The sequence below is a fragment of the Crassostrea angulata genome, chromosome 5, assembly GCF_025612915.1.
Source record: "Crassostrea angulata isolate pt1a10 chromosome 5, ASM2561291v2, whole genome shotgun sequence".
NCBI classification, from domain to species: domain Eukaryota; kingdom Metazoa; phylum Mollusca; class Bivalvia; order Ostreida; family Ostreidae; genus Magallana; species Magallana angulata.
This window is the reverse complement of record NC_069115.1, coordinates 24,073,970-24,101,009: the sequence shown is the minus strand read 5'-3', so window position 1 is coordinate 24,101,009 and position 27,040 is coordinate 24,073,970. Positions and strand designations below refer to the sequence as shown.

The following is a 27,040-nucleotide window of genomic DNA, read 5'->3' as shown; positions in this document are numbered from 1 at the left end:
CGCGAAATTTAACGGATATACGGTTGTATGTTCTCCCCGGAAGACAGGTTATATCAACAAAATTAACTTGCATTGATGCCAGTATGAGTGATTAGTGTATAATGAATATCGCTAGGTTCCGGGGGAAGTCGAATTTTCTCAGTGTTCCAAAGCGATGGTCATGAAAATACCTTAGGATGAAGTCAATTCAGACTCAACAAAGAATTTTACAGAAATACGTCTAGCTCACACCAAGACAAAAAACAATTCAGTGGTATTTGTGATTTTAAGATTCTACAGAAGTACATGTAAACTGCATGATCAATTGTTTAAAATATTACAAATGGATGCTATATATTGTCAATTTAATTATCAACTTAACTCTGATGTCAAACTGAAAATGAATACGCAATGAATTAAACAATTGAAAAAATATCATATGTTATTTTAGATGGTTCCTTATATGATACAATACACGAATACTTGTAGCTTTCAATTATTTTTAGTCGAGGGAGATACCATATATGCGGTAATTTTCGCGATTATATAATTTTCGCTCTTTTCGCGATATATTTTAAATCGCAAATAATTGAATAAGCAGAAATTATATCCTGCATTTTTTTCTTTAAGAAACTTTTTTAGGCGAAAAATGACTAATGCAAATATAGAATGTTACAGATTTTCCCCGATTTTGCAAATTTGTGACACGCGAAAAAAAACCCCGGATATACTATAACTCGCGTTTCAGTTCGATACTTTTGTTATCTGTAATTGATCGTCAAAACCGCGGCGTTGTTGACTTGCTCTACAGCGATATACATTTTGTACGCGGTTTTACCCGACACCAGTCCTTATTAAACCGCGTTGCAATCTGGGCCGGGGGTGCGCGGTAAATTGGGGATCCGCGTTGCCTATTCTGTAAACTACATGGCTATGTACTCAAAATATTAGATTTGATGCATCTATCATCTTTTGTTTATAAAAAACCACACAGTTCAATATAGTCATTATTACACTTGCTTTAAAGAATTATTCACAAACACGTATTAATGGATATAAACGCCGGGATATAAAATAGCAAACAATCAAGTCTATCAGGCTAATGTATGCGGATGCTTGCTTAAAATAATACAATGGTGGTATAGATTTTTAATTGAATTTTTGGTGCGTCTATGATCTTTCATGAAAAACGTTCTCTATAGATATTATTACACTCACTTTAAAGAATTCACAGACACGAATGAATGGACTTTTTGCAAGCATCAACTGATATGAATGGTGTCTGGTTTGGTATTGTGAATGTTGTTTTGATTCATAGTGATACATAAAATCAAAATTTCAGAAGGTCTAGCACCCACGCTTAATATGATATGTACATGCACAATGAATATTAAAGAATGTTAATAAAGTATGAATGCATAAAACCAATTATTCTTTGTTTAGATTAAATTAAAGCTCTTGGAAAACCTTAAGGAGCCTGGGTGGTCTACAAATTACCTTTCAAATCTACTTTTAATTATTCGAAATGATCTATTTTAAAGATATAAAGTATTATTTAGTAAAGGAAAAAACCCCACGAACTTAAGCTTTAAATTTTGAGTATTATCCTGTATTGTTATACAGAGCTCTTCTTCTAAAGGAGATCAATACAGTCATAAAATGGCCCCGACCATCATACTCACTTAATAAAGTACATCTATAAACCCAATCAAAACCGTAACTGTCCCTGCAGGGAACACACAGGCGGAGAAGTGTTGACGTTATCTGGGTCTTTTATATCGTAGAAATACACATTAAGGTTAACGTCAACGACGATAAAACGATTTGTGTTTCCTTGTCCGGTAACGCCCACCACGTTGCTGGGTAGATTGTACCACAGGTTTAATGGCTTCTCATTGTTATCCACGTTTGTCGTGTCGCTGATAGGGAAACTGCCTTCATAAGGTTGCTGGTTGTTGTGGTAATATATTGTGCCAGTGGACGCGTCAAAGAAGTACAAGGTCATGCTGCCGGTGATTTGTGTGTAAACCGACCAATGGGCACCGCTAAAGATGTTTGTAGGAGTGTAATAAACGGCATCTGCGATGTAAGCCTGTTTGGTTTTGGGATACCCTGATACTGGGACAAGATCTCCCTTTTTATTACTCCATCGATAAACTTGACCAGCATCTGAAAGATGTAGAACTATGATAGATAGATAGATAGATAGATAGATAGATAGATAGATAGATAGATAGATAGATAGATAGATAGATAGATAGATAGATAGATAGATAGATAGATAGATAGATAGATAGATAGATGTAAGGGAATCTCAAAATACATTAAATGGTATTTGATTGTGAAAGCATTGGTTTAGTTGCATGTAAAAACTAGTTAACGTTTCGCCAGCTGCTGCAGTTGAACGAAATAGTATACCTGTAAATAGGTCAATATAAGTATTGGTGTGGGTAAGCAGAGCTGTCCACGTGCTTTTATCAGGGAGGGAGGCGAATCCTTGGAACAACTCTGCATTCGTCATATTCCTACATGCCCCAGTGGTCAGTGACGCGGCGTCGTCATAGAGATGAACCCCATTGGTAGTAACTATGGCTTTACTGTATGGAGAGTTCATGTTGCACATGTCGCCAAGGTTGTCTATTATATCAATGATGGTCTGAATTTGATTAAACAAGAAAGTTATTCTTAATGAAAACCAATACATGTTTGTTCATATAGTGTAATATGTCTACTTTTTTAAAACTACGTTATCTTCTTATTTCAAGTCAAAATCAAATTCCCTTTTTTTCAAGCCAGAATCCGTTTAATATCATTCTACAGTCAAAAGGAAGGTGCAGACTCAAAGACCCGTTCATCACAGGTCTTTTGGGGGGTAAAATTGATTTTTACATCGTTTCATTTTCCAACTGATCCAATATAAGGCATCACGGATTGCACAAATGAATCCCGGTGAATAAAATACAACAAACGGTATTTATATTATAGCGTATTTGTTGGGCCATTTGCAAAATCACAATTGTGCGTTGTATCAACCGTTAAAGATACAACGCTGCGTAATGATATAAGTAATAATATACCATAACATTTTAACTGTTTATAGTGTTGTGTAAATTAAGCGATATTGCAATGAAAAAAAATGATGTACAAATTTTTTTTGGAAAAGAAACGACACAAAAGCGTACCGCGTTATTTCGCCTCATATTAAAATTTGCTCCGACGTCGAGACGGGTATGGTTAATAAAGGTCATAATGGTTAGGGAAATTAAAAATAAACCTGTGTACATTTTCCTTGCTATTATTTCTGAAGTGTGATTGAAATTAAATCAAAATTGTTTAAAACCGATGCATAGCATGCGTTATTCATTCATTGCGGTCAAAATGGCCAAAGTAGCAGGATGCATCATGAAAGTTAAAAATCCCGATAAAATTTTACATTTAATGGACATTGTGCCTTATAACATCATAGGAAACAGATAGCGGACAAACTATAGAAGATTATGATGAACAGAAAACAATGTGATTTCCGAGTTTTGGAGGTTTGGATTTGTAACCAGATAGCCGGCTTGGCCGTATTTTAAGGTGGAATAACACACCTGGAAAAAGTCACTCAAATAAACAGAAAATTGTTTGATGATGAAAGATATAATGATACATGTAAATAAACTTTACAAATCTCAAATAAGTGAAAAATTTGCAGTTTGGGGATAAAAAATGAATATCTAAAATAATTATTACAGAAAGTAACAACATTATCCCCTGCGGGATTCGAACTCAACATGTACGTATCACAAGCCGGACACTTTATCCAATCGGCTATGGTGTAAGTTACATGTTTCAGTCCATAAAATCCTTTTAGTAAAACAAAAGTCGTTTCGATCAGCGGTTAGTCATTTTGTAACGACGTGTTATTCCACCTTAATTTACACGTAGTTGAAAAATGTGACAAACAATTTATTTTATACAAAATCTAAAAATAATAAAAGCCCCATCAGGATTCAAACTCATGACTTACAGATTAGTACTTAACACTCTAAACCATTGACCTACGCTGTGAGGTAGCTATTTCCGGAAAGAAAACATTTATAAAATTATGCTTAATTTTATTGCTTATATCAACAGGAAGAAGTTCCAATATGGAGATATCAAAAAACACCTAAGTTTAAGAGCAGAAAAGCGTTAGCTATATGCATTGTGACGATTTTGTTGCAAAATTCTCATTACTCTGTTGCTTTTGCTCTCATAGACTTATGCTGAATAAATAGAACTAAACTATACATGTGTAGAAATAAAAGAAATAGTTTAAAGCCCTAAAATAAATATCAGCCAATTAACAGTGTAAAATCAAAAGTAAACTTACCTCTCCGATAGATGTTGTCGTTGTCGGTGTTGCCGGTGTCGTTGTTGCCGGTGTTGTTGATGTCGGTGTCGTTGTTGTCGGTGTCGTTGTTGCAGGTGTCGTTGTTTCCGGTATTGTTGTTGTCGGTGTCGTTGTTGCAGGTGTCGTTGTTACCGGTGTTGTTGATGTCGGTGTCGTTGTTGCAGGTGTCGTTGTTGTCGTTGTTGTAGGTGTCGTTGTTGTTAGTGTTGTTGTTGCCAGTGTTGTTGTTGTCGGTGTCGTTGATGTCGGTGTCGTTGTTGCCGGCATTGTTATTGCCTTTGTCGTTGGTGTCAGTTTCGTTGATGTCGGTGTCGTTGTTGTTGATCTCGTTATTGTAGGTGTCGTTGTTGCCGGTGTCGTTTGTGTCAGTGTTGTTGATGTCAGTGTCGTTGTTGCCGGTGTCGTTGTCGTTGTTGCCGGTGTTGTTGTTGTTGATGTTGTTGTTGCCGGTGTCGTTGTTGTTGGTGTTGCCGGTGTTGTTGTTGCCGGTGTTGTTGTTGTCGGTGTCGTTGATGTCAGTGTCGTTGTTGCCGGCATTGTTGTTGTCTTTGTCGTTGGTGTCAGTGTCGTTGTTGCCGGTGTCGTTGTTGTTGGTGTTGTTGTTGCCTGTGTCGTTGTTGTTGGTGTTGTCGATGTTGTTGGTGTCAGTGTCGTTGTTGCCGGTGTCGTTGTTGTTGTTGATGTCGTTGCCGGTATTGTTGTTGCCTTTGTCGTTGGTGTCAGTGTCATTGATGCGGATGTCGTTGTTGCCGGTGTCGTTTGTGTCAGTGTCGTTGATGTCAGTGTCGTTGTTGCCGGTGTCGTTGTCGTTGTTGCCGGTGTCGTTGTTGTTGATGTCGTTGTTGTAGGTGTCGTTGTTGTTAGTGTTGTTGTTGCCAGTGTTGTTGTTGCCGGTGTCGTTGTTGTCGGTGTCGTTGTCAGTGTGGTAGTAGTTGTTGTCGGTGTCGTTGTCAGTGTAGTCGTAATTGTTGTCGGTGCCGTTGTTGCCAGTGCCGTTGTTGTCAGTGTAATCTTAATTGTTGCCGGTGTCGATGTTTTTGTCGTTGGTTTCAGTGTAGTCGTAGCTGTTGTCGAAGTTGTTGGTGTCGTTGTTGTATTTGTACTAGTTGTTGTCGGTGTCGTTGTCGACTGTGTCGTTTTTGTCAATGTAGTTCGAGATGTTGTCGGTGTTATTGTTGTTTCAGTAGGTGTTGATTGAGTTGTAACTACAGACGCTTTCTTCATGAAGCACTCAGACGAGTTGCTCTCCAATACGTACGGACTTACTGGCGACGACTCAGTGACCAGAGTGCATGAACCCTTCTGTCTGTACTTGATCTTACTGTCAAACAAAATGGTTCCACAGCCCGTAGTTATCAAGCAATGAGCTGCACACTCTATCTACAAAATGCATTTCCTAAAATAATAAACCCAAGTTTTACATTTGCATGTTCGCCCGATATTACCGGACAGTTAAAGAAACTTTTTTTTCGTGAATTATGATACTTTTTATTTGACTCGATTTTGTTTAAATACTACAGAGATTCCTTTCTCGGTGTTAATGAGACTTACCCTAGATCTGAAAATTCTAGTGCTCCCTGAAATAATGTGACTCGTGATACTATTTCCACAATCCATTCCCAACAAGTATACTTGTTGATAAAATGAAGAACCATCCAAATAACCAAACTTGAGAAAATAGAGGAGAAATATTTGCCAAACACTCATGTTGAAATACTTCAGTTATGAATTTACTTGTAAAGAAAGGGATATGCTATATGCCCGACGTCTTTACAATTGATTCCGAGCCAATTATTGCTATTCGGTAGAACCATATTAATGCATGACTGCGCAGAAAGTAATATATCTGATGTTTCTTCAAAATTTCATGTAATGGACGGGCTTGAAAAAAAAATCTTTTAGCTTTAAATTTTGAAATTTGGTTTTAAAATACTTTTGATGAGAGCTTTTATCTTAACACGCAATAAACACATATCTCATGGACTGTGCTTGCATCAGAAAGTGTATTGAAATTTCACACAGCTTGGTATTATAATGTTTCAATTGCTTTTTTTAAAACATGACTTCTATAGAGGCAATGCTTCTCTTTAACGAAGTTTATTTTGACATGAAATGAACGATTTGTGGCACTACTTGCCAAAAAAAAAATACCAGTCTAATAGTATTTTTTTTATTGATAATTTGTTATATGAAATTTTGGCGTCAGTTTTATTTAAGTATTTTGTTGACATTATAGTTTTGTTAAAATTGATTTATGTTCAATAAAGACGAAACATAAAATACATGGCTTTTAATGTCTTTTAGTGATTGTTCTATAAAAACATATACAAATATATGACTACATGTATGATTGATTGATTGATTGATTCTCATACTACTGATTCAGTCCGCTTTACATTCTAAATAAAGTACTTAAGAATACTGCCTTGCCAATGCCTTACTGAATCATTTTTTCGATGTATTTAAGGTATTTTAAGGTTCGGACGATACAAATATAACTATACTTGTATCTGTATAATAAAATTGTTTGAGAAAAAAAAATGGAAGATACGTTCTTTTTATACAAACTGAAACAAAACTAATGGTCACAAAATGTTTTGTTTTGTTAAAATTTAAACCCACTTTAACAAAAAGGTGATGATTAATGACCGTCGCCGAATCATTTATCGAAGTATGCAATGTTGAAGTTATTCACAATCGAAATTATCAAAAAAAGACAGGAACTCAGGCAATGAATCTGATCCCAATTAAGCAGATTAGGGCGGCTAATACCGAATTTCTGCAGAGAGGGTAATTTGGGCTTGATCGATATGGCATGTAATGTACGCAAACATGCATTTTTAAAATGGATGCCAGGATGTCTTTTATTTAAAGATTGGCATTTGTAATGTATCCCATTTTGCATACTTTAAACTATAATTTTGTGTAAAGAGTTAAGTGGTTTTATGGATTATATTTTCGTTTTATTGCCTGTAGTCAGTTTAAATCCGGTGATGTACTACAAGTAGTTGTTTGTTTGATACACTGTCATAATGTATGCTTATTTCCTAAAGCGAGAGGCAGAAGAATTATGAAAGACTAATGGCATGAGGAGTAATATATTAACACAATTTGTCTGAAAATAGGCTTTAGTTTTTGTTTATACAGTGCGGCCTCAGATATCCGGACGCCAGATAACCGGACGCTTCAGTTTACGGACGATTTTTTTTGGGAACAGATCTTTTTGATACGTTATTTTGTCTCATTTATCCGGAATTCCGCTTTCCGGATCCGGACATTCGTTTATACCACAAAACACTGATTTACTACTAATCTTGCTTCATTTAACCGGACGGTAAAGTTTGATGATACCCTACTCAGTACAAAAGATTACCCCTGTCAATTAAGTTTCAAACATTTTTACGTGCGAGACCCTCATGAGTAGCTTGTATAAACACACTGACTTCCCAAATCACTTTCAAAAATTGGAAAATTGCGAACAACAGTGTATCACACACATACCACACTTGGACACAAAGAATTTAGCTAGATTCGGTTATCATTATTGTCCGATTAATATTTCATGACAAAATAATAAAATAAAACAGAGTTCTTTATATCTCAAACATTCATATCAACAGACAACTCTAGCATGTGTTGCTATATTGTATGAAAGGCAAAAAAAACTAGTATTAACACTGGGAGCCACTGTATACAAATACATTATCATTCATGACAACAATAGACATATTTCAGATATCCGGACGCTTCACCTATCCTAGCAGCAGATCTGAAGCTCCCGGTCTGAAAAAATTCGGATGGAGGACCTGGGAGCTACAGGGCCACCCATGGAAAAAATTGTATATTTATTGCGCAGAAAAACGTGCGCTAGTTTTGGACTGATTTACCTTATTTATACGCAAATTCTGTGATGGTTTTCTCGGAGTGTCAATTTCAACTGTTACACTCCCAGGCACTATTTATATAATAAGGTTTATTTTACGCATTCATGCATATGGTGTGTATATCTATGCTGAACTGTAGACGAAGCTAATGAGGGAAAAGCTTTGAAATAAATTTCTAATAAATTTGATGAATAAATTTCAGATTGTGAATCCAAAATGAATAAAATGTCATTTTAGAATACTAGTAAAATAAAACTTTATTCTCAAATGAAATTTTGATTTGAATTGTCTTTATGACAGCTTATGATAAGTATAATCAAATATTACGTCCCTGGAATACCAAATTTCTTCTTAGTCAAGAACATTATTTAATGTGTAACCTTGTCATTTGACGATAAAGATCGCCTGCCAGAATGTTTTGTAGCATTAAAAGCCTCATTGAATCCTGATTTAATGTGTACACATACTTTTTTCTGATTTAAAAGTGCAATTGTGAGATTTTATCAGACAACATTTTAAAGGGTGCCCGTATGCAGTAGATTACCCTTATTCAATCAATCATATGCATGAGGTCAAGGGTCAAAGGTAGACTTGGTATTGTGCAGTCATATTTTAGGTAGTTTGTTGGCTGAAGTTGGCGCACATAGGAAGATCATCTATCAGGATGTCCAGACGCTGTCGGGGGGGGGGGGGGTATAAATGGAGACATGACAATGTACTTTAGGAGTTGGCTGATGTGCTGGAAATGGAGAGGAAAAGGAAGCAACTGTCAGACACGAGGCAAAGACAGATCTGATTTGTGGGACTCTGTAAATCAACAGTTGACCCAAAAAGACAAGATATAATGCAGATCCTAATAAAACGCGAGGAAATAAAATCGTGAAAAGTACCGCTCGCGGATTTTAAAATCTCGCTTTTTTCTGAGAATTGAGAGTTATACATGTAAAAGATTAGGACAAAAGTTCCGCATTATAGATTTTATATTCTCGCATTTTAATACAAAACAGCGGGATCGCGAAATTAAGTACTCACGTAAAATAAAAAACATACAGTACATCATTGCTCGTCATAGGGCATGACTAGGACTCACAGTGGACCTAGATAGAAAGTTAGTTTATCCTAACATCGTGGAAACTAACCTACAAATGTAGGACCATACACACTGTAAAGCAGTTGGTCGAAGACTGCTTGTCGCAATTTAACTGATCGTGCCATGGGAAGAAAGATGTGAGGCGGCACATGATAAAAAAAGTATGAAGATCTCATGGCAATCAGCAAGGATAGAGGATGATGCATTTGGCTGTTTCCTGTAGAGGTCTGTTGCAGAGGGTTCCAAGCACATATCGTTGTGGAAGCTGCTCACATGAATGACTTTCAGGAAGCGCGTGCAAGACAACAATAACAAAACTAGGAGATAAAGAAAAGAGGTATTAAGCTGGAATTGACACGGAAGCGATGATGTGAGCTGGATGTCGGGACCAATCGAGTAGTTGATTGGCCCCAACTGCAAACCTTACCATCTGGAGGATGTCATGGTCCAGGGTTGAAACATAGGCATCCATTTAAGGTTGGAAATCAAGAAGATTGGTACCGACAGGTAACTGAGCACAGGGGGCAAAACACAAAAAAATAATCATTTAATGCAGAGGATTTTGTCCTCTGGTCAATACAGATTAATTTCTCATTTCGTTTTATATGTACGTAACATATCAAATACTAGGTTTATTCTGGTAATATATGAATAAAAGTATATGCTAAACAAAAACATACATTAAAAATAAAGCATTTAGTTTTTGTGTGTTGAAATATAGCAAAACAGCTTCATTTTATCAAGGAAACAGAAATTTAACGTCAATAATTAATTAAGAGATACAAATATATGTAATGTACCATATTTCATATACAATGGCTTCAGCAAAAATCACATGCAATGCTGTTTTAAGCTCACTGATAAAACTTTGTAGTTAGTCCATGGAATCAGAATTTGAACAAGGAATGATACAGAATTATTTGAGAATATCAATTTACTTAAATGACAAATTCAAAACATCGCTTTTTGGTACTACTTAGAATAATAATTGTCTTACATTGAGAAATAAACAAAGCAGATGAATGCACTAATTACGTTTGCTAAAGAAAGAGAATTTGTTTCCATATTTATGTGCTCAAAAATATTTTTACATTTATGTAAACATCTATCGTGAATATTTAAATTGAATACTCCAGCAATGTTGGATAACTAGTTTTGTCTCCTCCGAAATTAGCATTCACAGTGAATTTGACCGCTTCCCCATAATAAGGCGCCAGATTTACCTCCCCTTGCCAAATTTCCGGCGTCGATGATTTAAGGTGGGTCCACTCCTGATTCACCACTACGGCGACATCTTCAGCCTTGGGGATTTTAAGGTGGAAGTTAACTGTGGGTTTCCCTATCTCCTTGTGAACGACAAGTGGTTCCCACAGATAGCAGCCTTCCTTCCACTTGGTGTATTGCATGGGAAAAGGATAGACGTTCTCGGTCTTTCTCTGACAGTTGATAAGGTAGTTGTAGACCCCCGGTAGCTGTTTGCTTGGGTCGTGGACTGGGATGGCGTACAGCTGTAGTTTGTAGAACCCTATGGATGGACAGTTTACGATGAAGCTGACCACTGAATCCTTGGTCTGGGTAAAGACGAATTCCGGCAACTTTCGGTCCGATTCCACTTCTATCAAGTCGGCATCAACTCTTATGTCTTGGGCGACCGAGACTTGAATTTTGACAGTATTAGCTTCGAGGTAAATTACAGGTATGTGGTGACTTAATGTGTTCAGACCATAATCATTGAATTTAGGTTTAGCTCCAAGATACCCAGCATACAGTTTTGGTAAAGAAACGGGCTCTACGTCTTCGCTACACTCCACTAAATATTGTGCCACTTGATGCAGAGTTGAGCCGTCGGTTGCTGGGTTATTAGCATGAATTTCTAGTCCGTATTCACCACAACTAGGAGCAGTGATGTTGAAATAAACAGTGTTTCCCACAATCCAGTGAATAGCATAACCCTCTAAGTCGGCATCGTTTCGATCATTGTGCTTTAATTTAGTCATGAATTGCATCTGTTTTGGTATTATAATCTGTAGCTCTGCTTTTCCATCCCTAGTCGAGATCTGGGCAGTCTGTTGGTTGGTGGTCAGACCATATATGTAGAAATAGGAGCTAGGTCCCCAGTTCAGGTATGTACAAGGTGGGAAGGGGTGTAGTTCGGTGATCGATACTTCTTCCTGGACAATCTTATACTCGCAAACTTCGTGCAAACTAACTATGTTCTCTGGTTTATATTCCTTAACACATATGGAAAGAATGTATGATTCCTTTATTGGGAGGCGAAATCTGAAGGAAGCAATTCCATCAACACTCTCCTGCATGCCATAGCGGTTCAGTTTTGTTCCTTTATACTTCTCCTCCTCGCCACTCTCAAACTGCAAAATGAAGTCGAAATCCAACTTATGTTCATGGGAAGGATATCTGAGACGAACATATACTTCATATTGTCCATAAATTATCACAGACTGGTGGCTCACAATCTCTAGCCCATACGTAAAGAACTCGGGTTTAATGTGTGGCATGTTCTCGAATTCATCCAACGTTATGGGCCTTTCTAACAACTGCCACTGTTGGTCATTAGGAAAGTGGTCGCAGATAAAATGATGGGGATCTGGAAGAAAGTAATACTCATCTAGCCGGTAGTGGAGTTTTCTAAGTTTTTTTATGACCCCCCTGGCGCCCCAGTTAGCATCCACATGACCCCAAGTTCCGTTGATGTAGACTGCGTTCCAGGAGTGCTGGTCTGTGTCGGGATTGAACTTCATACCAGGATTGTAGTCGACCCCTTTACAATACCCGCTAATAATTCTGGAATGTAATCCCGCATAACTAAAAGCATAAAAACAAATTGATTAACTTTTTTGACACAAGAAGACAAAAATAGCTTACTAGCACATATATTCTCTACTTAACATCTTATTTGCTCACATATTTCGAGAATTATAAGTTTGTTATTCTTTTTTTTTAATGTGTGTCTCTTAGTTTACAGTTATGGAAACCCTGAACTTTAGATGAGGTTAATTATTCTTTTAACAAATATTTACACTCAGATAGTACATTCTTTTTCGGACCGTTTGGTGTTCAAAATACAATTACACCACCCCCACAGAACACAGAATTTATTACAGTAAAATACAAATGTGCAAATAATTTTTTTAATTATTATTTGCACCATTTAGCATTTTCACAGTTTATATTAGCTTTTCTCAGAAGTAAAATCCATACTTTTGTACTTTTCTTTGTGTCGTGACGTCAGGAGACGCTAACGTTTTTAGTCAATTTTAAAAAGGGACTATATGCCTTTAGTTACTGTTTATCTGTTTAATAAAACAATATATTCCGTCATTAGTTGGCACATAGAACAATACTTAATTTGAAGTTTAAATATTATTTGGTTTTAAGCCCAATATAGAGATATTATTTTCGATATTATATGGTTAATTGTTATAACACACATTTTGATCGTGCACTGTGACATTATTTTTCAGGATTTAAATTTAAATAATTCTTAGAAATAAACGTTTTATTTCTAATTGTTTGAAACTATCCCTTATTTATTTCGAGTTTTACCCTGTTTCTGGAGTTTGATCACTCACAATCATATCAGATGGGCAGAATCAATTAGAATTGTTGATTTGAAAATGGAAGGTGGACGTGCCCGGTCAACGGAGGATGTTCACACCTCCATGGCACCTGATCCTACATGTAATTATTTTTAGAGGTCAGTGTTTGCTCTGGGGGTTTTTCCTTCGGACTTTTGATTTCAAACATTGTTCGTTATCACCACATGTCATTTTAGCTTAAACCACTTTTGTTTCATTAACAGTCAACTTCAGTTTATACTCGTATAATTCTATACTTGTAGCTATTAATTCTCCCTATATGATTCTCCTTCAAAAAGTGTGTAATTTTTTTCTTTAAACACAAGACCCAAAGGGAATTCTTGAACATGTACTTACTTGCACATCATGTCAAACACTTTAGCGTATGTGGTTTTCCCCTCTTTGAGACCTAAAAGAACTTCCTCAGGACTTCCTTTCTCAACCTTGTCAAATATCATTTCTTTTAAATTCTTGGTAGCTAGCCATCTAAAGATTGCTCTGAAATTATCAATTTAAGGTACATATAAAAACACGTTAATTACATTGTAGTATATGGTAAAACTGATCACCATACATGGTTTTCATGATAAATATTGAATCTATGCCTTTAAGAAAATTCAGAAGTAACAAATTGCAATTTTCAAAGATAACAGATCATGATCATATCATATGGTTGTTGTTTTAACACAAAACTTAATTATATTAATATCATTCAAAGAGTTTCTAACAAAATTCATTAAACCTATAACACAAACTCAGGGTGATATAAATATGCTTATGTCTATGTAAAGAAAATGTCATAACCTAATGTATTTACTGAGAGCTTACATCACTTTCTCTAATTCATTGGAAATGTGTTTTGAGAAAATCAAATCCCAAACCAATTCTCTGAAGCTTGGATGCTCACTTTTTGAAACCTTAAAGAAAAAGATAACTAGATTTTACTAAAACATGAGAAATAGACCAACAATCACCATGACTATGAAATATAACAGATAAAAAGTAGTATTCTTCAAGAACTGTGCCTTTTCTGCAATATTAGGCGATACCGTTTCATACAGAATAAATATTGGTTATGTGAGATTGAATGTTTTATTTATTCCTACAAATTAGATATACTCGAAATCCCTGATGACGTTTATATTCATGTTAATGGCGCATGAATTAGCTAGGTGTATTCAAAAAAAATAACCGTAGCAGATTTCCAATGCAAACATCAGAGGAAACACTAAATGTAAATATACTGTATAATGAAGTATGAGAAATGTGTTACAAATACTTTACAATACACTTTCGATTGCAGATTCCAATCACCTTAATTGAAAACATAATTTAGTCACACAAAAATGCACAATTACACGAAATACGATACATGTACTATTTAAAGAGTACTACACCAACAAACTGTATATACAGGGCTACATGTAGTTCTGATTGAATACTTTATGCACCTGTATAGCGTGGTCCTCAATAGAATGTAGAATCTGACGGTCAACCTGGTCCAGACTAAGTTTCAGGTTACCATGGCTAGACGGGGGAGCCACTACATATGTGGGTAGTGATTTTTTCTGCTCAGTTCTGACGGGAACCAGCTCAAATGTTGATGGTGCAGATGGGGGTTGCTGTCCAACAGAACGCATTTCAACCTGATATATTGAAGAACAGGGAATAAATTACTTTTAGTATATTACATTCTATTTATGTTAATTAAAGCGTAAGTTGTAAATAAATATCATATATTATAATAAAATATTACTACAATTAATTTAGGAAAAAAATTAAAAGTAACATATGTGGTTTGATAAGATTTACATGCACCATATTGTAACATTGACAACATGTTATGAGCTAACATTTATTTGCTAAGACGGATTGTGACATTTATGATTTAATTACAAAGATATGATGAATTCATACACTTGTTACCTGAATAGGTTTACTGAGAGTAGCGTTAGCGAGTACAGCCTTTTCGGGTGGAGGCATGTGTACGGTTTCCCTCCCTGATTTAAGTTTTTGCGAGGCCTGGTCCTGGGAACTAGCAAACTGACTATACCCTTCCTGTTGTCTGTCATCCGGCATCGCATCGTTCGGCGACAGAAGCTCGGGGGCTGGGGGAGGGACAAGCTCGGGGGATGGAGGAGGGACACTGTCTATGTTAATTTCCTCTTCACCTCTCTGTCCTACTATTTTCATAGCTGCCATGCCCTGATAAGGTGCAAAGGTAAAACAACAAAATAAAATTGATCAATCTAAAATAAAATGTCTTTAGTTTAGTTTAGGTTTAAACGTCAAAATTACAAGAAGATAATAATAAAAATAAAAGTTACTTTTTTACCAAAAAATATAAAAAGTTCTTAAGAATTAAATAAAATCAATGATTTTCCAAACTTGGAATGATTTTTTTTTTACAAAATACATGTACATTGTACATGTTTACCAACACACAATGCAATTGCTTACCAGAAATGCAACCGCCAACGATGAGAAGTAGAACAGAAATGATTTCCCGATGAATAAAGGCATCGAAAGGGGTCCCCTAAAATGGTATTTTTTTTTCAACATAAAGATACCTTTGTATGATTTGGTTTTTACAATATAAATCCTTCACCCTGAGATAAAAAAAAAAGAGATTCTCTATTTTATAACAATGTTGAAAGCTTTATGTATTTTATTCTGATGACCACCTTTATATCTTTGAATTTCATTTTGATTTTACTGCTTTTCGTTCGGTTGTTACTCTACATATGATAAATCAAGTTGAAGTTGGAGTAGGAGGATTGTCCAAACGTTATGATAATTTTATGATACAACTATGTTTTGTTCAAAACACTTTGTAAAAAATTACCCAAAAATTGAAAACTACTTTATTTTTTGGAGGAAAAAAATGAGTAAAGACAAGCTTAGTTTTGCTACGGACGGAATGCGCAACGTCAAAGTGTTCAGTCCTTAAATTGTTTAACCCATCACATCGTTAACGACAGCATTTACGTTTTATTTCGAAAATGTACTACCAAAATATTTTAACTAAAACATGCACTTTGAGAGTGCACTCACAATGTTAGTTTTGTTTTTTTAATATTCCTAGTAAAGTAAAGTAAAGTAAACGTCGTGGTACATGTTGTCGATTAAGTTTCTTTCACTGATTAATGCTTGACAAATCTTACCATAAAACAAAGCCGCCAAGAACAAGAATACCGAGTGAAAATGCAAAAAAGTTCCATATCCTGTCAAAAAGTGTTGACAAAATTGTTGATTTGATCCTTTCAAAGACCCCAAATTCGTTGTCAGAGCCACTGGCCAAAAGAAGAGCCACCTGTAATACCAAAAGTAACTTCTTTTTTTTATCACAAATCAAAATGAAGCTTTAAATTTCAAAATCACTTATAAAAATTATTTATTTTTGCGTTAGAGGTGATAGCTTATTCGTCTAAAATTGATTTTGTTTAATTAAATTTCGGATAATTTATGAAAAAAATACCAGCTGTTGAACTTAAAAATATTGCATATAGGGTACCCCTATTGTACGAATAACCTCTCCTACAGTTTTCAAGATAGAAAGTTGTTTTTTTTTTAGAGAAATTGAACATGTATTAGAGATGTCCATATTGCTAGGATATTGACTTCTAAAAATTTATAAAGAAAATACCAGCTGTGGAACTTATTCATTTTCTTGCAGAATATTGCATATAGGGTACCCTATTGTACGGATATCTCTTCCTCCAATTTTCAAGATAAAAAGTTGTTCTTTTGCAGATCAATTGTACATATATAAGAGGTGTGCATATTGCTAGGATTTTGATTTCTGTGGTTTAATGAAACAATACCAGCTCTTCATTTTTTGACAAAATATCGCATATAGAGTATGCCTATTGTACAGATAACTCCTCCTACAGTTTTTAAGATAAGAAGTTGTTCTTTTGCAGATCATTTTACCTATACCGGAAGTGTGCATGTTGCTAGGATTTTGATTTCTGATAGTTTATAAAAAATAATCGCGGCTGTTAAATTCAGTCATTTTCTCGCAGAATATTGCATATAGAGTACCCCTATTGTACGGATAACTCCTCCTACAGTTTTCAAGATAGGAAGCTGATCTTTTGCAGATCACTTGTACTTATATCAGATAAATTGCTGGGATATTGATTTCTGGTAATTGTTGAAAAAAATACCAGCTATTTATTTTTGGGCAAAAATGTTGCACTCTTATTCTCTGGAAGGTAGTGTTCATCAATTCAGGGTTGACGAATGGAATATGGATTTTGTTCACACACAAAGAAAACCTGGTTTGCTGTCACTTTGACAGCTTTTCTCTTGTTATATTATATCATTTTAAAGAACCTGTACAAGAAGACATACCAATGCAAGATCTTACCAGATATACAACTGCCACCGCCGCAAGATAGTACATAGCTGTTTTTCCGACGATAAGAGTAAAAACGCTGTTAAAATGGAAAAAGTATTTTTATTAAATTAAACATTCATGTTTATTATATATGAAACATCATACTTTGAATAATCATATTGGTAACCATTGGGGGCAAGCGCAGCATATTATTTAACACACCTGATGCAAATGTATCATTTTAGTAAAATAACAAACTGCCTGCCGTAGTTTATCCCGATGCAACAAGTGAAAATTGAAAAAATTAAATACAAAATAAACCAAAATAATTATAGTTCAATGTATAGTTCTTTTCCCCTGAAAATGACTTAATTGCTTAACCTGACAATTATGTGAAGCTGAATACACCTTAGCATACAATCCATGCATGTTTGAAGGAAAGAAATACGTTTGTTGATTGTTTATTAACATGTTAGGCGCCCCTATTTTCTGTGAAACTTTAAGGAGCAAGAAATTCTTGGACACAGTCAAAAAAGTTTCGTAACGAATGTATAGCTTTTGCTTGTTTATTTCCCCGAGCATTATCCTCGTCAAGGCTTTGCAAAACTGAACTGCACTAGCTATTCATATATAATTAGATGTTAAAGTGAACTAAACTGCCATATGCAGAACAAGGATTTTTATATATCAATATATACTTGTGTTTGATTCTTACCATCCTGCAATTGCACCAAGAAAAAACACTGTGGTTCGTCTGTTAAAAAAGCTTTTGATTGTGGACGCACTGTTGCAACAATCCATGTTTAAAGGATTCGACTTTACATTGTTGTCTGAAAGAACGCAAATTTCAATTCATATTACTCAAATTGCAAAGACTGAGATATAGGAAGATTTACACACAGAAACAGAAAACACATTTTCAATTTGTAGCTTTAAGTTGTTAAAGTGTTCAACTTGCAATGGTATCATACATTCAAATCGAATGAGCTTTTCGGATAACCTATTTTATCATCCCTCCATCTTACAGCCTGTCTGTTAATTTCCATCCATTTGTTAATTTTCGTTATCTTTTCGTCAAATTTCTAAAACTGCCCGGATAAATTTCACAAAGTGGCACAAAGTAGGGGAATCAGAATCTTAATTGTAAATATGAAAGACAAACCAATTTTTTAAAGAGAGATGGAATAGTAATTATTGAACGTTTTAAAAAGGCTGTTACTCTAAAATAAAAACACTGTACTAGAAATGTCGATGTCTTAAATAAAACAAATTATGACATTTGTTTAAGACTACTTTTTAACCACCTCTTTACAATTGTTTAAATGTAAGATTATGTTTTAAAAAATGTATTTTAAAACATTAATACCAAAAATCAAACTACGAAATTTTACGTTGCGTATTTTTCTTTCTTTCTTTTTTTTATTCTTGATTAAGTTTTTTAAAACCCTTTTTTTGATATTTGATAAAACCAAATCAATAAATGGTCCAGAAATTATTTCAATAAGGATTCTACTTTATATCAGAAAGAATACTTGTATGATTTTATGAAAATATTACAAATACTAGTAGTTGCAGCGTAGATCTTCCTTAAAGGGTTTTAGAAAAAGTTTCCTAAACATTCCATCTGTAACATTGTATACCTTCTAAGGCACAAACAAATGCATGCTATCAAATGAGAGAAATAACATACACAATATAGTATCTACGGGGGCCAATAAAAAATACAGACTTTTGCCATGATAGCTATTCTACTAAACGTCCTATTATTATAAAATGAATTAAAAAAGTAGGCAAAATTGAGCAATAGTTTCAAACAATTTGAAATCAAAGGTGTTATAATATCTCAGAATTATCTTAATTATTTAATAAGTTAATATATATTTTGTTTATTTCTAAAAATTATTTCGAATCTAATCCTGAATAATTGAGGTCACAGAGCATGGTCAATGACATTTCAAGTTGCATAATGATTTACATTCTAAATAAAATGAAACTCATCGCCAATTTTGTTAAAATTTTACAAATATTACAATAACGTTAAATTCTTTGAACACTTTTTATATCACCTTTTTACTTCTATAGGAAGGTGATGATATGTTAAATTTTTAAAATGCAGTTTTAAAATGCTAGATGTACATGTGTAACGTGCAAGGGGGTCACTGCCTGTGTTCCCCCGCGGGCCCGTACCCGAGATAGAATCGGATAGCCCTGATTGCTGCCAATATTTACAAGTGCAGACTTTAATCACCGCTCCTGCACATATATAGGGACTCAACGTTACGCAGGCAGGGATGACCGCACACCTACGCAACTGAACAGGTACCAACGTTAACGCAAGCAGGGATGACCGCACACTTGCGCCAACAACGCAACCTAACGCAAGCAGGGAGTGCCGCACACTTGCGCTAGAAAGGTCAGAACACCAGCAGGGATGACCACACACTAGTGCTCCGCCGCAACCACCACCAATACAAGCAGGGATGACCTCACACTTGTATTGATGCGATACAGAGCAGGGATGACCGCACACTCTGTATCGTACGCGGGGGTGTTAAGGAAGCATATGGAATCTGAGTTACATGTAATTCCGTGAAATCACAATTCTTAGTTATTATGTACACATTCAAATATATAAGCAACGAAACGTAGACCAAAAACAAATAAAAAACACTGAAGACAATTTTTGCCAGAAATTAGTTTGTATTACGTAGATTTACACATTGATGACGTCATGACTAAAAGCTGAATGTCGTGTGAATTTGATCGGAAAGCATTGTAAACATATTCAAAATATAACTAATCTAAGAACTCTAATAAAGTATTGTGGTGTGATTTATTGAGAATTGAACATAAGAATACTGGGGGAGATGTCAGTTTTATCAATCATTCGTTAAAAGGTATGTAAATTTGCTTTTATTTCTCGGCCAGGCTTTCCTCTGTCGTTGTTTACGATATAAAAATCTGACTAGAACAACACTACCCCGTGTATATTGAACTTTAAATTTTATACGTATCGTTAGTTTGATCAATGTTTAAATTGAAAAGTGCTGGTAGAATCCCATGTTGTGTGTTGTTTTAATGCAATTTGCCGTTTTCCGTGCAAACGTTAAAAAAGATGGGAAGGTTTTACGAGAACCGGATGAATAACTTTTTAATAAGGAAAAACATAGGATTCTAGCAGCGGTTTTGATTAAACTGAGATTTTTGCCTTCACTTCGTATGTTTATTTTATTTTGGAAACCGCGGGGTAGTGTTGTTCTATCACATTTTATGTTAAGGAATATACGTAAGCTATTTATAGTTGTCACGTGATAATGCACCAATGTGGCAGTGATGTACTACCCGATTTAATTGCACTGACATCTATTTTAAAGGATAATACTAAGTTTTTGATCTTATTCAAAATAATTATTTAATTTCACGATTTTGAATACAACAGTCAAAATAAGACGGCAGATTGGCCATATGCTTCCTTAACACCCCCGCGTAGGTTAGAACTCACGAAGATTAGATAGAGCAGGGAAGTCCACACACTCAATCTAGCCGTACCTGTTCAAGTTTAACCCCAAACAGTCGCTTTCTTTACGCATGTGACACTGTCCCTATATATGTGCCGGCCTAAAATAATTCGTGGTATCTTAAAACAGGAAATCAAAAATAAACAAACTAATCCAACCTAATCCAAAAAATACTTATACATTACAACTTATTTACATTAAATATTTATTATTGTATAAAAATAATAAGCAAACTCATTCGTCATTATTAGGAACATTAATTAAATCATCAAAAATCAATAAATCAAAGGGGAATAACTCTAACCAAAAATACATTAGTAAGCTGCCCGCTTCACATGTACGTGTTTCCTTGCCTAACTTTATCCGTTTAATCATTTCATTTTACATGTTTTCTCTCTCTTTGCCACTATCTCTGCTTTTAACTTAAACGTATTTCGCAAAACAGATTTCATTATTGCATTAGAAGTACATATTTTACAATTGCCACCGGGGCGAGATAAAATTATTATTAACTGCACGGATAGATGTATTGGAAACAAACAAAATTGATAACACCAAGCTTAAGTACAAAAACCTGACCACGCCGACCAAAGTTCAATGAATGCAACCAATCAGAACAAATGCGGAAGCTATAATATACATGTAGATAACCGCTTTCATTATCAGTTGCTTTTTCTTTTTGGCAGCTCCCCCTTGCCTATTAAGATTTGCATTTTCACCTTCACAATTGGCCAAATCTTGCTCATTTGGGTTTGCTGTGGTGTTATCTTCACTTTCCAAATCATCCATCGTAGAATGGCTGTTCGAAGTCATATTGATTAATTTTGAGTTTTGTTTGGCGCCTGAATTATGAAAATTGAGAAAATTCTTTCACCAATAATTTTTGCGTAATAAATATAAGTGCATTTTTCTGTATTTATCACTTAAATTATTTTCGATAAGTACATGTTCAAATGAAGAAACTTCAAGTGTTAATCAAGGTCTTAAAGTAAGTATTGAAGCAATTCCACAATTCATTTTTCGCTGGTTTATTACCTATACTTATTATCTATACAGAATACGAAAATACATAACATGAGCGAGAAAAATTAAAAAATAGGCCTTGTATGTCTGAAGTTAATAAAATTCCACTGGCTGGGTTTTTGTCCGAGTAAAACAAGATTAGTTTACAAGATTAAAACCATGTTCGATTTAATCTATTTACGTTAAACAAAATTGTGTGTTACAGTGCTCATTTTCGGTGAGATTTTTCAGAATACAACAATACTGGTAACGCTTACTTTATTAAGTCTTCTGTGGAACAATTAATCTTTTTGATTTCTTCTATATCCTGTAACGAAATAATAAGTAAAAAGTAAAAGGCATGAATTTCTTTGATCCAAGTAAAATAGAAGACATATTTTCTTTTTTTTCTCAGTATTTTTTGGCTTATCTGATTTTATTTTCTAATCCAGAGTCAGTAGAGTGTAATCTACATTCCTGTAACATTCACTTTTACTTTCTTACAATAATCTCGGATGCGTCTCCTCAACTCGCACTCCCGAAAATAAATCTTGTCACAATGACCAAAACTTTTACGAAATTCAGTTAGTGTTGTTTTTGGTTTATGATGGACAAAAGTCTGAATCCACCACATTTTCATCTTCACGTATCATTTTTCGTTTGTCTTTAATTTCATTGAGAAATGGAATGTAAACTTTCTAATTCATAATCTTGAATTGTTCAAACTTGCTTTAGTATTTGCGAATTTATGATTTTTAACATATCCTATTTAGTACAACAATATCAATTATGTTAAAATTGTCATAATTATAAGACATTCTTTGTCGTTTTATAATTTTAACCCCCTAAGAATTGAAAAGAGCCAACAAATCGTGCGGTGATTTATAATTGCAAAACATGATTTACAGTATTTGCTCCATTTAAAACTTTTCGGCAACACCTTGCTCATATTTTCAACGTATTCATCCGGTCTTCTCATGTCGTTTGCAAGCCAGAACCCCTGTAGACTATTTTATTTCACCCCCGTCTTTAATTCCTGCAAACACTCACCAATATTTACTTCTCACGTCATATTTTGGTTTTAATACCTTGTGTATCAAATTGTATGCATTAAAGGTTCTTTAGTTGTTTATCATTTTTAATAAGATAAATCCTTTATTAGTGCAGTGGTTGTCATATCTCATTTCTTCAAAACTCGTCTCTACAATTTTTGCGAATAGGTGAATTCAATACCTGCTGAATGCAATGATTCATGAATAGTGTGTTCGTCCTGAAATATTGGGAATTTATAACAATAATCGAAAACTAATATGGTGGTAGTCAAAGTTGGTGCGTATTTCTGAACTCAAGTCAGCTTTCAGATGATAAAATGTTGAAACAATCTTTAGATCTTTAGAAAACGAGACTACTCTTTTATACATTTAACTCTTTGAAGAAAAAAATGTTAGTTATTAAGATATATACCGCAATTCTGGAAAAGATATAATAAAAATTTTAACAAAATTCTTTTGCAGACTTTATAAAAATAAATATTTAACTTGATATATACAACTTACTTTACTGTTGACACTAATGAACGTAAAGGGTTTAGTAGAAAACCATGACTTTTTTAAAAAGGTAGCTGCAAATTTCCTTAGCGGACAGCTCAAAATCTATCTTGTCACTGCTACTTTCTATTTATCATATATGCATATTATGACCCACTAAGATTCTTTACGCGTGCAGGGACGTGCACAACAATATTTTATCGGTTTATAAGCCATATATGCGATAAAAACACAAATGTTGCATCGCTTCCGGGTCGGACAACTTGAAGTAAACACGGTCGGGCGAAATCAGCTTATAGTCGATCCCTTCCGACATTTCTCTCAATTACTTCGGGAACACCTCGATTTCAAAGAGAGCAAAAGAGACGGGTTTTGCTGTAAAAAAAATTGCGTAAATTGAGAAAAATGCGGTGTTGTAAAATAACACTTTTTACAAGGTATTGCAAAATAAATCAGTCTTTTTACAAAGAAATTCACCATAGTATAATTTATATATTAGGAATTCGATGGTTAATGAGCAAATCCAACCTCACTGCGCATTATGTAGTACGGAAGATGTCATACTTTCCCTTTTGAAGCAATATAACAATTATGAAGGTGTTTGTCTTCCTTTGTTTACTTTGTATATAAGTCTTAAAGAAGAAATCAATTGATACAAGCGTCAGAAAGCGGCTGCAAACCTTCTGTTTTTCTGAAAAATTATTATAATTTTAAATGGAAAAGATCGAGTTATTATTATATGAAAGATCTACTCATAGACATATGGACAAAACTGTGTATAGCAGCCAACTTTAATATAAATAATTTACACATGTATACATGTATTTATATACTTAATTCGTGATAAAAATGAATACTTATCCTTTTTAGGTGAATTCTTTGTGTTTATCAAATATTTTTTTTGAAACGATTAAAATGCAACTTAAACCCAGTAATATTTTTTCACTAATACATTTTACATTCATATGGTTTCGTTCAACCACACGCACCCTTTGAACAAAGCTCTGTTGCGTAAACAAAACGTCTGTTGAACTAGACGTTTATAATAGAAACGCACGGCTAGACATTTATTATAGTTCCGGAGAAACTCAAAGATACTTTTTGCTAGCGCTCTCGGACGCTAGAAACTACGTTAGTCTATACTTCTGGAATACGCATGCTCGAGTTCACGGTCGGGCATTCTGGGAAAGCTACTGTAGATAGACTGTACGATGACAATTTCGTTTTCAATTTAAAAAAAATAGATATCATCCGAATATTCTAAACTTTTTTAATTTATTGTCTAACCTACACATAAAAGTACAAAAAAATCTTAGGTCATATAATGCAAGGATTGTAGAGATCAACCGGTAAAACATACCTTATACCAACTTCCTACGAAAAGGTTAGGGGAAAAAACAGGCAAAACATAGCTACATGAAATATGCAGATTTTCACAGCCTTCACAGATGCCGTTGAACAACTATTCAAGTCGATGGGAAAACTGCAAACTTTTCTGATGCCGTAACACTCCTGCAAACCTTTAAAGGGGCATGGTCACGATTTTGGTCAAAAATTATTTTTCCGATTTGAACATTTACAATGCTTCAGAAAGGCATTTTTAATAGGTAACCGAAATTTGAGTCTCATTTGTTGAGTTATAAGCGAGTTACAGAGCTTGAAATTATTCCTTATGTACACAAAGCATTTGTTTACATTTTGAACGTTGAAGTAAAAATTTTAGTTTTAAACCTAAAACGAATGTGTTAAACGTTAGGAACTGTATATCTATGTTTAAAATAAATAAAAAGATAGACAAATAGGTTGGAAAAAGATTTTTTACTGGTATATGGAACCTATGTAAACAAAAACAGGGCAAGAGCCTTGTTTACATGACAAAGAATTGTGAGCCCTGTATCTTGCTTATACCTCTACTAATGACTCTCAAATTTCATTTGATCATTAGAAATGCATTTCTAAAGCACTGTAAATAATACAAACATAAAAAAAAAATTTGACCAAAATCGTGACCATGCCCTTTTAAAGAACTCTTACCACTATCTGTGAAATACCCCAAAGGGCGACAAAATTTCCTCATTATTGCAAGCTGTTTAAACAGTAAACTATCCATTCATTCCTCTAACAGGCATTCAAAAACTTTGCAAACACAGATAAAGAAATAATATCATTCAAATTATTAATAACTTGTCAACTTTTCACACCATCACTGTTAAAAATAAATTTAAATTTGTGAAAGAAGCTTGAACAGCTTCAATCCCACATGGAAGATTTGTAGTACATTATTGTATTGATATGTAACCTATTTTAAAATTAGCACTATTTGTACATGCTGTAGATCAAAAGGATTCCTGTTTTTTTCATTTGAAACCAAAATAGGTTTCTTTGATTTTTTTTCATTGCTGTCATATTGCCTAGTGATTCCATATATCTTGATGATTTTTTTATTCGCCAGTATATTACATGTTCAATCATTTACAACTTTTTTCATCAGCCTTGAAACTTGGAAGCATATTACATAGGTGTCAAGCTCTACTGGGGAGTACTAAATCTTGGACCTGTTCCATTCTTAGTTATTTAAGAAATATAGCCCGAATATTTGGCTCGGACGGCTGCTTGTTCTGATAAAATCAGGATGAACTTAATCTCCTGCCCGCTGTAATGTTTCACTTTGGATATTCTTCTAACACCCATTACCAAAAAAAGTTGGTTTCTTACTTTAACAAGGTCTAAATCCAATAACACGGAAAATATCAAGATTTTAAAATGTTTACTTTCACTTTAGTACCGGAAATGTCTTTTCTCAAGTCTCTTTCTAGGATCTTGTTATTTTAACGATATTTTGATAATTTTGTAACAAATTTAACAAATGTAAGTATGAATATTATTAGGGTTTGTCCTTTTAACATGCTAAAAAAGTGTACAAACTGCGATAAACATTAATTCAGTTGTGGGTTTTCTTTCTATTTTGCTCATAACGCACAGCATGCAGTCATGCTACAGGTTGCGCGAGATGATAAAGAATGAATAATAAATCTGAACTTAATGTTTACAAACATTAACTCATACATGTATGTTATTTCTAATAAAACTACACCTTCGCCCTACCTAATCACCCAATCGCAACTTCTCGGGCCTCTCCTGCTCGACGAGTAAAGACTGTCTACTTTTTAAGCGTTAAAGATTTAGCAAAATTTTCCTTTGTGTATATAAAAAAGGCTACAGCGCTAGCTCACCTTTCTTTTTCTTTTTTTAAAGATAAGCTTGTCATATTACCGACCCCCTTCTTGCGGCCGGTAACTATATCATGAATTAAAAAGTTGATATCTTTGTAACGCGATCAAATTCAGCATTGTAATTTACAGCATTTAATGCGTGTAAAATAACAAAAATATGCATCGTCATTCATATTTGACGCAAATGAAAGTGTGTATCTCTTTTAAATGTTTAATTTGAAAATCATCATTGGTCCATAAGTTGATCGAAAAACAGCTGTAACTTTTTAAAGAAAATAAACACGGTAAAATATATAGTTAAAGTAAAGATGTGTAGATATTACAAAGTCGAATTTACAAAATTCCGTTATTGGTCAGAATACAAAGTAAGTTAACCTAAAAAAACCATCAACTCCCGACAAAATCAACTTGTGTAAATTTATTGCCAAATTGTGTTCAAATATGCATTGTAATTATCATGAAAATCTATAT

The 27,040-nt window shown here is 34.4% G+C and overlaps 1 protein-coding gene across 1 annotated transcript; it reads right to left on the bottom strand.

Annotated features, from left to right (window-relative positions):
* Window positions 1-943: 943 nt before the first annotated feature.
* LOC128186137 (uncharacterized) lies at window positions 944-21,631 on the bottom strand. The gene is made up of 13 exons (XM_052855877.1): window positions 21,507-21,631; window positions 17,985-18,099; window positions 17,300-17,366; window positions 16,092-16,240; window positions 15,388-15,463; window positions 14,854-15,132; window positions 14,379-14,573; window positions 13,756-13,844; window positions 13,285-13,425; window positions 10,555-12,154; window positions 5,624-5,737; window positions 2,398-2,635; window positions 944-2,148 (listed from the first exon to the last, which is right to left on the bottom strand). The coding sequence occupies exons 1-13, from the start codon at window positions 21,598-21,600 to the stop codon at window positions 1,688-1,690; spliced, it is 3,618 nt and encodes a 1,205-aa protein (XP_052711837.1). The 5' UTR covers window positions 21,601-21,631; the 3' UTR covers window positions 944-1,687.
* Window positions 21,632-27,040: the final 5,409 nt, after the last annotated feature.

What these genes read in the sequence shown, in the direction of transcription:
- LOC128186137 (XM_052855877.1), bottom strand. Translation starts at nt 21,600, where the DNA reads ATGACTTCGAACAGCCATTCTACGATGGATGATTTGGAAAGTGAAGAT. An exon ending in CGTTGGCGGTTGCATTTCTG is followed by an intron (nt 15,133 to 15,387) that starts GTAAGCAATTGC and finishes GCACCTTATCAG; the next exon opens with GGCATGGCAGCTATGAAAAT. An exon ending in CTCTCAGTAAACCTATTCAG is followed by an intron (nt 14,574 to 14,853) that starts GTAACAAGTGTA and finishes TCAATATATCAG; the next exon opens with GTTGAAATGCGTTCTGTTGG.